General features: G+C 32.2%; 1 protein-coding gene across 1 annotated transcript in view; it reads right to left on the minus strand.

Moving 5' to 3' along the window:
• Positions 1–8011: 8011 nt before the first annotated feature.
• The window catches only part of Smp_187010 (hypothetical protein), a gene marked incomplete at both ends in the record, with an annotated part of 13138 nt that continues 6672 nt past the window's right edge, over positions 8012–14477 (minus strand). Inside the window, one exon of the mRNA XM_018797013.1 lies at positions 8012–8235. Coding sequence (XP_018652097.1) covers positions 8012–8235 — 224 coding nt within the window. The remainder of the gene's footprint in view (positions 8236–14477) is intronic.

Genomic DNA, 14477 nt, shown 5'->3' on the forward strand with positions numbered 1-14477 from the left:
GAACGATAGGGTTAGGTGTAGTTCTGTAAGCTGTGAAAAATTTCGACATTACCTGATTTATCATTTCTTCCACCCTTTGAGAAATGCTCTTTTGTGTGTTTCAACAAAGCGCTCCTCCTGTCCATTTGATTGAGGGTGATAAATTATAGAGCGTACATGTGTAATTCTATTAATACTGCAGAAGTACTTGAATGATTCTGAAGTGAATTCTGAGTCATAATAAAAGTATAAAATTTGGTTACAAAGTTGGCAGTTATTTATAATATATCCTAATCATGTTTGCTATTCCATGAAATTCCGTTTAGTCAGAACAACATCTTTGCTGTTTCCCACAGAACTGAATTAAATTTTGTTTGTTTCTAGTACTGATTTCAAACACCTTTGTTTTTCATCAGTCTGTTACATGTTTTGTTGATTTATTCTTATACAAGTGTTTATAGATGATATCTAGCTTTTGATTATAGTTTTCGAGTACTGATAACTCTTCATAATCGAACGGAGTGTTTTCTGATATTCCTGTAGCCATTTGAAAACCTAGGTATAATTATTTATAATTGAATGCTTAATTCAGTAAAACATCAATTTTACAGCGACCGTAAATGGTGACAACAAAGATCTCCTCTTCACATGAATCTTAAAATTACGGATAGTGTGATTAACAGTAGCATGAATATACTTTATATATTTTTTCATGATAATTAATCAACTTAACTGAGTGAGTTGTTGTGGTTGTTGATCGATGGAACACTAGTTCAGTAAATAAGTAGAGATTACAAACTGGAAGAACAAACAACATGATCAATTCGGCAAATATTCAATAATTACTCTTGTTGATTTGATACCGTAATACATCGAAAACACCCAGTGATGAGAAGCATTAGGCGTGTCATCAAATGAAGCTCACAATATAGACATCTGTTCCTCGATATTCAAAAGTCAAACGTCGTATTGTTAACACAACTCTTAAAAATCTACTATATCAAAATAATCCGAATATAATTAAACAATTACTAATAACATTCACTTACATACGTTATTTGGCAATTATCTTTTATGGTATTCCTTTTAGATATATCACATTCACCGTGAACATGTATGGTCGAATCATTTAACGCTGATTCCTCATGGTAAAGTTGTTTCAGTGTTTTCAGTCATTTTTCTTATAACAAGAAATATAATGGAGCAGTACAGTCATTTGTTGACAACGTAAAGAAATTAACACAACCAAATACCGTTAAGCCATAGTAATAAACTTGCGATTTAAGGTAAGCCAGTGGGGTGTCCATTGTGTGTTTGTGAAATTGTAGTCTTTACTGTAACTTTTTGTATACATGGATTTCTCCTTCAATCAATTTGCCATTATGTGTTCTGAAGACAACCAAGAGTTATTTGGCTCAAGAATATATATATGTATAGTTTTTGCGTTTATTTCATATTGAATAGAACAGTGAAATTCTAATCTATGTGGCCATTTTATGTACTAAGTGTACATAAACTTTTGATGGATCTAACAGCGAATGAATCGAAGATTTATGAGAAGCATCATGTCTTATTACATTATGAAGGTATCCTTGAAATTAGGCAGTAATCGGGTTTGCGAAAAGTTTATCTTCATAAGCAGATTTAACACTATTCATTTCCCATACAATTAATACGAACATGATCGAGGAACATGCTTTGATAGAGCATAATTTTCCAAGGGTATAAAATATATTTTAACGCCCCCCGCTACTCTCCACTGTTCACCTATACCGTTTACCCACCAATTAGGAGCGTCATTTTAGCCGACAGTGAAATGCCTATTGTTGGACCCAAAGAAGTAATCGATCTAGTTCGGCGATGTCAGTTCTAGTTAGCTTTGTTGTCAGCCATGCCTAATTCAGATAGTGAGACCGATATGGTTTTCAGAGAAATGTTCGTTGCATTGGGATTTTTGACGGGAGCGTAACTTGTGAGACAACTAAGAACTTATAAGAACGTAACTTATGACATTTCACCATACCGGACAGTATTAGAAATACAAATTTTACCTACCTAAAATATGTATGCAAAAAGAAGTGGCATCTTCAGCAGCCGAGAACTCAAACTCAACGGTAGTTTGTATTGAAGTAATGTCTTTATCCATATGTTTAAACAGCCTGTTGGTAGTGGTTACAAATTCTTTTATATTTGTTCGACTGATAGAAGTGTTTTATGCAGTAACAAGATGTTTAGTGAGTCATAATCATGAGTTACTGCGTATAGCATACGAGAAAGACCCTAGCTTCTGTCATTTCAAAGCCTAACAGAGGAATACGATTCATCTTTCATTAATTTTCTGAACTGTAGTTTTTGTTGTCGTTAGTTTTGTATATGAAAATAGTAGAAAGAAAATAATCGCCCAACATATTTCGGATATGTGATCAGGTTTATTTGGAAGATTGAAACTTCCAGATCAATCAAACCTTGTTTATTATCACTTCTTAGAATGTTATTTTGTGAGGTTAGTTATGTATTTTATTGATCATGGAGGTGCAGAGGAGACACATCGTTAAGTGAATGGTTGTCTGGAAAGCTACTTTTGTCAACGGTGAATAAACGGATCTAACTCGTCGATCTTTCGATGTCGTATGTACTGATGGTTTTTACAAGTACAACAAGGAGCGCATTTCTCTACACGAGATAGTGGTATTAAATGCCTACGCAATAGTTGACAAATGAGCAGTTTCTAATGTCTCCTTTTCTTATTCCATTTATACATCCAATGATTCAGTTGACATTTAAGTCATATTCAAATTTATCCTTGGCGGGATAATCTGTGAATGACTACACATAACTGAAAAAACCTAGTCCCGTATATACGTGAATAATAAAGATAGTTATTATTCTTTTTAATTTCAGTACTTATCTCCCTATGTCATGTCTTCCAAACTTCTTTATTTAGATCTAGTGAGGACTATCAGTATTTCATTCAGAGAATAATAATACTGATTGTTAAATCTGTAATACCATAAAACTATTTTGTTATTAATTACTAAATTTTCACCATGTTAGAGTTATCAATATTTAAATATTTTAATCGTGTGGCAATATATCCTTTGATATGTGTGATAATAGTTGTAAAAAGTGTATTTGAGATTATCGCTTATCCAAACACGTTCAAATTTTGCTGTAGAGTAGAGTAAGAGTATGAAATTTGATAGATCAAATGAACTTTTTGGACAGTAAGCACAGTTTAGATCTCCAAGTGACATTACAATCTACTATCCTGTTATTCACTATCATTGCATGGAACTTCATGAATAATTTCATCATATATATTATCACTTTATTAGTAAAAAAATTGATTATTATATCGGCATTCAATTTCTCTGCTAAATTCTTAGTTACATTAGTATACTTGTGCACACATTTCACATTTCGAATTTTGTTGGTATTCCACATCAAATAACTCTACTTCTCATAGAATTAACTGTTCAGCATTGAGTTGTTTTACGACTTACTGTTTTTGATGAACATTTAGATTGATGAGCAGTTAGCTCACCAGCAAAAGTTAAGTACCATTAACAATCATAATTAGGCAAGATGCTTAGAAAATTTATTTTTCCAAACTGATGAACCGACTAAAATAACTGCTTAGAAACGTACGATTCAAACCATCTAATGAAAACTTTTTTATTATTCAAGGAACTTAACCAATAAAATGGGGTGTTATTTTGACGATGACTATATAATTAGTCTGCATCACATAGGAAAAAGGCAGAAAGCACTAATCACATGAGTGATTTCTGGGAAAATAAGGAACAGAAATTTATGAATTTTATTTCCCCTCAACTCCACCCGATAGAAAAGTTGTCAACATACACAAAGAAACTCAAATTGCAGACCTATCATTTCACATCAAAAAATTTATATTTTCTTAACACATTTAATAGTATTTTACGTGTATCAAAAAGTAATTGTTCGTAACAAGGATTTAAACATCGAGAATTCAGTGAGACCATCAAATGTCAAAATTGCTCAGTGAGGTTCCAATAAATAAGATACAAAAAGACTCATTTATTTCTTTTGCTCCTAGAAGACGGATTCTCTTCCAAATGCAGTAGGAATAACATGACGACGAAACAAACGCCACAAATAAGATTGTTTTTTTCTAAAGACAGTTTCGCTAAAATTCACATGACAAATAATCAAATTCCAAACGTCATCCAGTTATGAATTACAAGCGATTATAAAAATGTTTTTATAATGAACCCCGTGAAAAGAGTTTATTCTATAAATAAACTAATCTTATGACCTGATGTTTACGTTGACATGATAAGAATCTGAATACATTTCTACGTATAAAAATTTATCATTGATGTGTTGATGACGCTATTGTATGATGCTTAGTGAATAGTTAACTGCGAAGCTGATAAATATCTCACCATTAATCTGACTTAAACTTAGTGATAATGACTTTTCAGTTGGACCACTTGAAGCTGAAGTTTGAAGCAATGTTCACAAATTATAGATCATAAAAAAACAGAATTTTTGTGCACTTTAATAGGCTACTGGTTAGTGATAATTGGTTGACCACTGTACTGTACAAAAGAAACAGAAATCCAATCAGCACTTTTTATTCTAATGATTTCTAATTCACAAAAACAACTTGAAGATGAATCAGTGTATTCTATCTAAATCAAGAAATAAAAAGTAAGTTCACTTTAAATAAACTGTCATTGTTAGGTCTGATTCACTCCAACTTCTGTGTAATTTTTTATATTACTTATTATCATTATTCAGCAAATAGTTTTATTCCTAGCAATTTCTACTATTATGTGGTAACGCACGTTGGTCATATAATATTCTGAAATGTTTACACATACTTATAACATTCATTTTATTTATCATTATAATGACTTGACATCAATTACTGTAGTAGTTATTCGAAATTTTGTGCAGTCGTTCAACCTTTGTTCAAAGTCAACAGTTTCCATATTGCTTGCACTTAGTTCGATTTTTGCTTGTTAATTAACCGTTATCAAGTTTAGACACAAACAACGGCCATCATATTTCGGACAAAAAGACGTTGCTAACAATACACACACCTTCAATGTTTAGTTTTGTAACTAAATTTTGTCTGTTATTCAAGGAAGAACCACTATTTCAGACAAACCGTTGTTTTGGGAAATTCGGTTATACGCGTATATCAATTGAGTAACTTGGACGCTTACATGTGCTTAACATTTAATTTCATCTTCCACCGTTAGTTAAAAGTGACAATGGGTGGGTATAGTGTGCGTCGCTATATTCTTACTGTATGGATCAATGAAATATAACCACGTTTGATATTTCTATCTCAATGAGAAAATTTATGAACTGGAACTTGTGTTACGATTTGATTAGGTATTCAACGTATCAATCTAGTCGTTATGTAACACATATCAAAATGCATTTTGTTAACAACAATATATAAACATATAGATTTTCATGTTCTATAGAAAATTCATGACTACATCTACAAAAGACCGCATCACTTATTGAGAATTCAATGAATATGAAAATAAGTAAGTTGTCGAATGTACGGAATAATAAGGTATTGGAAAAGAAACCGTGTTCTGATAAAAACAACCTGAAATCGTATAAATATGTTCAACTGCATTTTTATGACTCGTAGGGTTTTTGTTTACAATGTAATTTCAGTGTTTTTGTTAAGAAGTCAATCATAAAGGTCATCAGACAATTTTTTTCAATTCCTTTGGTTTCCTTGTGTCTACTAGAATTTTTACTGAGATTAAAAATAGTAACAAACATGACTTTTTAGATTCTATCTAATTCAATTCTTCAATACAAAAGTATATTCAACTCTTTATTCTGACTGACGAACAATAATATATAAATCAGTTCATAATAATTAAAACTCAGATCTGTAGTTCAGCTATTTCAGAAATAAACACAACAAAGTGAAAAGTATAAACAGATAATGTAAACATGATTCTTGTGAGATCTGTATGTTATTCATGATGACTTAAACAATAAACCCATGATCACTTAATTTTAAATTATGGATTGAGTCAAGTAGAATGAGATGTTGATCTGTTAACATTTAAATGTCTTTACCTTCTACTTCATCAGTTCAATTACACTGACATCATTACAAAGACAATGTAAATCAGTAAGAAACATTGTCATAATTTAACTATTTTAATAATTGGAAATTATGTATAAACCATTTTAGTTGAAGTCACAAACACGTTGGATGTTTATATTCTGAGAAATGAACACTTACATTGAGGTTTCTCAACACATTACTAATGAATTCAGTCTAAATGTGGTGACTGTAAAGAAAAATGCTTCGTTTGCATTTCAACAAAACATCTGAATAAATATCTTTCATTGTTGACACAGAAAGATTAGTTGTATGGGTTTTCCTTAGCATAAAACATGAATTTGTATCCTAATTCTCAACTAAATTATACTGGATAGTGAGTTTTAGTTTAATTGTCCTAACATCAAATAATATTCCTGAGACGTTTTCTATGCTCAGAAGGCGTATCATATCCAGTACTAGGATTCATTTGGCGATCATTAAATCAATTAATTCTTTATATTGAACAGTGATTGCCATCAATGGTTTCTTCTGACATATATTTCTATTTCTCGTTTGTTATTTTTTGACCATAAGGTACAGAACATATTCGTAACAGATAGTTCTTATAGCTCTGCAAAAACGAAGTAAAATCCTTAATGACTATAAAACTCCAATACTTAGCACTCAAACACCAAGTAAACGGAAAAATAACAAAATGGGGGCAAACTCTATAAATGATAGAAATCTTACTGATAGATTCAGCCTTCGCGAACTCATTGAAGAAAAATACACAAACGTTTAGTGGTGTTCAAAATCATAAAATAATTATGGTAAAAGTATATTCATCATCATATTTCTTCTGAAAACGTTTTTCTCGACTTCATACCACTTTGTAGTAACGCTCGTGTTGATATACTAAAGATTTATTGTTGTTGTGGATCGTTTATATAGTTATCATATAGTTAAATGTCTTACGCTATGCTTTATTTTGTCATGATAAAACAATACAACTACATTCTGCTTGCTTCAGATTGAAATTCTCGATTGAGTTATGTCGAAGTTCTAGCTTATTTAGGACTTTTACAAATACACAGTCTATCTAGTCCTTACATATTCTTGACTAACGATTTATTCTCCACATAAATGTATTTTATTCAGCGCATTACTTATACTCAATAGAATTTCATCAATAAAGGTTCGACATTAACCATTCGTTAACACGAGTTATTAAAAGTCATGTCAGTGGGAGATTTGATTCACATATAACAAAGCGATTTGACGAGAGACAATAATGTAAGCTTTCTGTATGTGACTATTTGTTTACTGAAATCCGATTTATACTACATAATCTAGGTATATTGATAGTCTCGATCCGTGGTTATAGAGCTACTTTATGAGTAAGTTTCTGATTGTAAGAGTAAGGTGAATTAGACCAAGCATACAGGTATTAAGTTTGACAGTGAGGAAGTTTTATATACTAAAATGTCTAATCCATCAGTTTTGTCGTAATTAATTATGAGCGATGTGTTATTTTCATTCTTCACTATTTGCTTCACAGTCCTTTGTTCCTGTGATAGATTTTAGGTGACCTCTATGTGCATTCTCTTCTCAATGCATCTAATTTTATTTGCCATGCAATATGTACTTGTTTTCACGTATTCTCCCAACGTACAACTAGGCATACTCGTTAAATGAAAGTAAATTTAAAACATTCCATCAAGTTAACTTTCTTTAGTTTATCCAAAATAAGTTAAAAGATGCAAAAATAACAACGAATTCACAATCAACAAAATGGATACAGATTTCGAATAAACTAGTAAACGAATATAATTATTACTGTTTGAATGATTATCTTAATTTTGTTTTGGTATGATCGTTATTTCTATAAGTTCAATATTCGTGATGATCAAATTACATGGTATATAAAAAAACATTAAATTAGTATTATTTTCATACACTTTATAAGATAATTGTTCTGGGATGAAACGAGTCCTCATTCCATGTGGATAATGAATCGACATTGGAGCAAAAATTTCTGCAACTAACAATGCTGAGTTCACATTTGTACAATTCTTCTGTGTTGGTATAAAAGCATAATAAAACACACCTGAATCTACATCGAATTCCAGTTGGACAGGTTGACCGGCAGTTGATTGTGGATATGTACGACTGAACGATTTCAACTGCATGAGAGAGAAGAAATTACGAAGCGAAACAATGTATTGCAATAATGTGAAATGCATATGTAAGGTATTCAATTTGAAGACAGTGTAGATCATAACCTGATAACTTAATAACCAAAGGAAGTAAGGAAGATTTAGAGAGATATACTAGGATGAAATAGTTATTCATATATTTCTAAAAGAACCATGATTAACTAATTTTATCACACCTGACATAGATGAATAACCAAACACTAATAACTAGCTAATTATATGATAACTGTAGGAAGTAAAATGGCCCTTCTGAAATTAATATCTCTACTGAAATGGAGTAAGCTGTTAATATTTTTCGACCAGATGTTTTTGCTCATAAGCTTACTTTAGAACCCTATCATAAACGAGATTTCAAAAAACGATCAGAGGCAAACTGAATTTTTCGATTCACTTGTTATTTTACTGTTCTTTGGTTAATAGGGTGTTATTATTAATGACTAACTTTCTCGAATTGTTTTCAAGAGGTGGGTTATCGTAACCTGATGATAGAAACACATTCACTAAGCACAGCTGATGATCGTGTTATGCTGGCGGTGAACGAAAGTCTGATAATTCCTAATACTAGAGTTTTCCGAAGTCAAACAAACGTGGAAGGCAAAAAATATATAATTGTAAAGATGAGCAATAATATGTATTAAAAAGTTAAAAGAAGGTAGTTCAGAAGAGAAAATCCGAGATCGAACGCTCACACGATCTCGTTTCGTGAATATTAGTGAACTAAGAAATAAATGTGATATTATTTCTGGAGAGAAACCAAAGACCAGACGAAATGGGTACAAAATGGTACAACTCAAAAACTTTCATCCCAATAACTAATACTCCTTAATCATGCTTCATTGTCGTACATTTTATAAGGTTGATTGTCCTACTAAGTCGACTTCCTCAGCAGTTTACGAAAGCTTTTGGTATCATCAACTCACGAAATCTCTTAACTTATCCTTATACATCATCTTAGAAATTTGTTTGTTATAAAGTAGATTATTGACCATGTGGTTGTGGACAGTTGAAATTAATCGATCACAGATATGTGTGTTTAGGCAAAAGACATGTAAATGGTGGTTAGTTCCTTCCTTTCTTCGTTTACTTTTAAAACTCATCTTTTTGATTGAACTGCACAACTCTTAATTCATGTAAAGGGAATGAAAATCACCCACAAAACGAAACGTGTGCATTAGACATTTACCTATGACAGGGACCAACATGATTGAGATCATTAGTTCTGAAGAATAGTCTAAACAGATCATTTTATAGAGTTTAGTTCTTGTTCTCCAAAATTGGTATCGTTGCGAAAAGGGAGGCAGAAAGGATGCAGTTCTGCGGACATTGTTGTGAGGCAGAGAAAGGAGTATTAGTTTGTGCGGTTCGGTCTAGGAAGGAGACCTAAAGTGAAGTGTCCTGAAGGTGCAGTTTTTTTGGTGTATCAGTCGCTGTCGATTGGGAAAAAGAGCTGGACGTCCGGCTCAAGAAGACAACGTCACGACAAGCAAAACTCCTGCAGGAATGACCGTTTATATGGTGGGGTAAAATGTGGTGCATGCTTCGTATGCCGATGGTCTTAAGAAATATGTAGGAATAATCAAAAATAGAATCCCTGAAAGCGGAAGATTGAAATAGAGAGAAAGGAAAGGAAATCGGACAGGAATCGAATTAACAACAGAGTTAGAGGAATAGTGGATCATGTAAAAGAAAAAGCGAAAATGTGCAAATGTATTTAATAAATGATTTCTATATTTTGCCAAGCCACTGTGTGATTTTACAACAAACAATAAATTGCTTATCCCCACTTGATTTCTCACTCACTACAATACAAGTAGGGGAAAGACCGTTTCCTACCTAAAGTTATACTGAAGTATATTAAAGATTCCCATTGTGAAAATTAGAACAATATATATAAGCGAACAATATTGTTTTCAATTAGATCGTCATCATGCTTTACTCTAATATACATGAATATTTATATGAAAATGTTAGACCAATCACAAGGCTATTTGAGTCAATAATCACAATGAAATAGAATATGTAACCAAGCATAATAATAGTTAAAATTACAAGTTGATAGTGGGAAGATAGGTGTACTGATAGTAGTAAGAATATTAAATTACGATAACAAAAGTCTTATCAATAATTAAACATAAGAAGTAAGAATTCACTATATGTGAAAAAAAGTTATAATTGAAATAGTCATAGCGATTGAACTATAAATAATTCCAACGTTTCGTCCAGCTAACTTGTCTGGACTTCTTCATCGAAATAATCAAAATCAAAATCATCAAAGAAATATACATAGTGTTTTTTGCTTAACAATCATATCATCAAAATCTCTACTACTTTTTAATCCAATCATATTTGGATGTCGAATATTTTTGTTGTAAACAGGAAAATATGAGTCAGTTGAATGAGAATCAAGTGAAAAGTTCAACAATGTAAAATAAAAGGAGACTGGATGAATTGTGTGTATGTATGTATGTGTAAGATGAGTTATTAATGAATGATATTCAGTGTTGATATGTTTCTATGTGAAGTAAAAATAAGAATAAAAGTGCAAAAATGAAGGTTGAAAAGTTTTTTTTTCTGAATCATCGAAATTGCAAATAAAATGAGAATCATCATCAAGTACATAATTGTAATGCTAAACATAACTCATATTGATTTCAGTCATAATAACGATTCATGTGAAGTAAACAGGTTGAATAAAAGAAGAAAAGGTCAAATTACTTGTTGATGAATATTTGCCAAATGGTAGCTAGCTGAATACCATCCTTTCTGTTTAGGCTGTTCTTATTCGCCCATAAATACAGCGCTTCTGCTGTCAATCTTTCTTTATGAGTGTTGAAACCTTTCTGAAGTATTTTGGCCCCTTCAAAATTAATCACGTGTCCCGTTTCCAATGCATGTAACGCTATTGCAGACTTATTCTCAAGTTTCCTTAAGTCAACCGAAGTTTTGGAACATTTTTTAAAGATTGCTTGTGTTCCTTCAACCTTACCTTCAATTGTCTGGATGTTTCTCCAATAAAGCCGCATTACAATCATGACAATTGATCTCATAGACAATATTTTGATGTTCTTCCTTTGGTAACCTATCCTTAACCTTCACCAATGACGATCGTATAGTGTCACATGTTCTAAAATACACTCTTATATCATACTTGTTTAAGATCCGTTTGATTTCTTCCGATGTTTCTAACCTTGACGAACATTCGTATAAATTATTTTTCAATCGAATTAGGTTATCAAAGAAAATACATAATTGGTACAATCACAGAATTTTTAATCTACGATGTTTAAAACAAAATGTTTTTCCTAAATCTTTGTTCGTCAAATCTCCTGACAAATCTATTCGTTCAATCAAAGCGGCGATCACAGCCACTAGAACTTTTATCAGGGAGCGTATTCACATAACCACTATGAATTTGGAGTCACTACGTTCAAGGATAAAGAATATCGATGAAATTCTGTCAGTTATCGCACCGAAGGAAATAAGATCTAATATAAAAGAATTTTTCAAACTCAGAGAACAGTTTTATCATCAATCATCAAAACCACGACAGATTAGAAAGTTCGAAAAAATGCTGAAACATGCGTCAAGCAGCAAAGTTAAACAAACTAGAGATAAATCGAACACAGTAGATATTAACAAAGTGTTAGTTAATTTATCTGATAGAATTCTCAACTCCCATGAAATTTCATTACTTAAAAAGGGTCTCAATTTCAATATAAATAGACCACAATTATCGTCTTTCAATATTATACCAGCAATTGAACCAGCATTGAATATACTTCCTAATGAAACAGCGAATGAATTGAGGAATAAGATAATGTCCGCGTTATTACGTCAAAAATCACAAAAATCTAATATGACTAAAAATGAGTTACATGCATTGAAGCAACTGAGAAATGATAAGACAATTATCATTACAAAAGCAGATAAAGGTAACACTACAGTCATTATGAACAAAATTGACTACGAGAGAAAAGCCAAGGAACATCTAAGGAGGGACCGTATGAACTAATCAAAGATGCAAAAAGCAGAACGACGCTCAATAAACTTAAGGCGGAAACAAGTAAAATCTTACATTCGTTAAAGGTCAAACTCGGAACGCCATTATAGTTTTTGCTAAATCCAAAAAGTTGTAACCCTCGTAGATTCTATGGACTCCTGAAGATTCACAAGGATAGTACTCCACTAAGATCAGTGGTCGATTTCACAAATTCACCGACTTACAACCTAGCGAAATACTTAGCTAGGATACTAAAACCGTATGAAAAACTGATTAATCATGGAATTAAAAACTCTATGGAATTTAAAAATATTATTGATACCATCGACATAGAAGAGGATGAAGTAATGTCAAGTTTTGATGTTTCTTCCTTATTTACTAACGTACCTATCAACAGAGCGTTGGATATTATTTATGCTTGTTTAGAATCTGATTTGGATTTAAATTTACGTTGCCCGTTAGATCCATCTGAGTTTATAAAATGTTTGGAACTATGTTTAAGGTCCACCTTATTCATATTTCGAGATCTATACGGACAAAAAGAAGGTATAGCTATGGGTTCACCAGTTTCTCTCATTGTTGAGAATTTACTTATGCATTCACTCAAAACTAGTGCAATCGCAAGAAGTGTTTGTCCACCAAAGGTCTGGCTACGGTATGTAGATGACATTTTTGTTATCATTAAACAGGACTATTTGGAAGAATTGTTTACAAATGTGAACAACATTTCGGAACAAATTAATCTAACGAAGGAAATAGAGTCTGTTGACCACAAACTTGCATTTCTCTACTGTATGGTTGAGCGAAGACTTAATAATAGGAAGTTGAAAATAAATGTTTTCAGAAAATCAACACACTCAGTGAGATACTTAGATTTTGATTCGGCTCATGCTTTATGTACGAAAGTCGCGGTTGTTAAAAATTTAATTAACAGAAGTCTTAAGCTTGTTACAGATAAGGAAGACGAACAATATGAATTCAATAGGATTTTATCTACACTTGGGGATAACAATTACCCAAAAGAGTTTTTAAAGAAGATTGTTAGAAAGGAAAGAAAAGCTAAACTACAATGTGTACAGAAAGATTGGAAGTCCACTGTAGTCATACTATACCGTACTTAAACATCGGAAGAAATCAAACGGATCTTAAACAAGTATGATATAAGAGTGTATTTTAGAACATGTGACACTATACGATCGTCATTGGTGAAGGTTAAGGATAGGTTACCAAAGGAAGAACATCAAAATATTGTCTATGAGATCAATTGTCATGATTGTAATGCGGCTTTATTGGAGAAACATCCAGACAATTGAAGGTAAGGTTGAAGGAACACAAGCAATCTTTAAAAAATGTTCCAAAACTTCGGTTGACTTAAGGAAACTTGAGAATAAGTCTGCAATAGCGTTACATGCATTGGAAACGGGACACATGATTAATTTTGAAGGGGCCAAAATACTTCAGAAAGGTTTCAACACTCATAAAGAAAGATTGACAGCAGAAGCGCTGTATTTATGGGCGAATAAGAACAGCCTAAACAGAAAGGATGGTATTCAGCTAGCTACCATTTGGCAAATATTCATCAACAAGTAATTTGACCTTTTCTTCTTTTATTCAACCTGTTTACTTCACATGAATCGTTATTATGACTGAAATCAATATGAGTTATGTTTAGCATTACAATTATGTACTTGATGATGATTCTCATTTTATTTGCAATTTCGATGATTCAGAAAAAAAAACTTTTCAACCTTCATTTTTGCACTTTTATTCTTATTTTTACTTCACATAGAAACATATCAACACTGAATATCATTCATTAATAACTCATCTTACACATACATACATACACACAATTCATCCAGTCTCCTTTTATTTTACATTGTTGAACTTTTCACTTGATTCTCATTCAACTGACTCATATTTTCCTGTTGACAACAAAAATATTCGACATCCAAATATGATTGGATTAAAAAGTAGTAGAGATTTTGATGATATGATTGTTAAAAATCATGAGTCAATTGAAGCTAGACCACCATCGAAAACCTGGAAGCACTGGACGGCCGTTTCGTCCTATTATGGGACTCCTCAGCAGTGTGCATCCACGAACCCGCTCTCGAGAGCGAGATTCGAACCCAGGACCTACCAGTCCCATAATAGGACGAAACGGCCGTCCAATGCTTCCAGGTTTTCGATGGTGGTCTAGCTTCAA

The sequence above is a fragment of the Schistosoma mansoni genome, chromosome 4 (genome assembly GCF_000237925.1).
Source record: "Schistosoma mansoni strain Puerto Rico chromosome 4, complete genome".
Classification (NCBI taxonomy): Eukaryota; Metazoa; Platyhelminthes; class Trematoda; order Strigeidida; family Schistosomatidae; genus Schistosoma; species Schistosoma mansoni.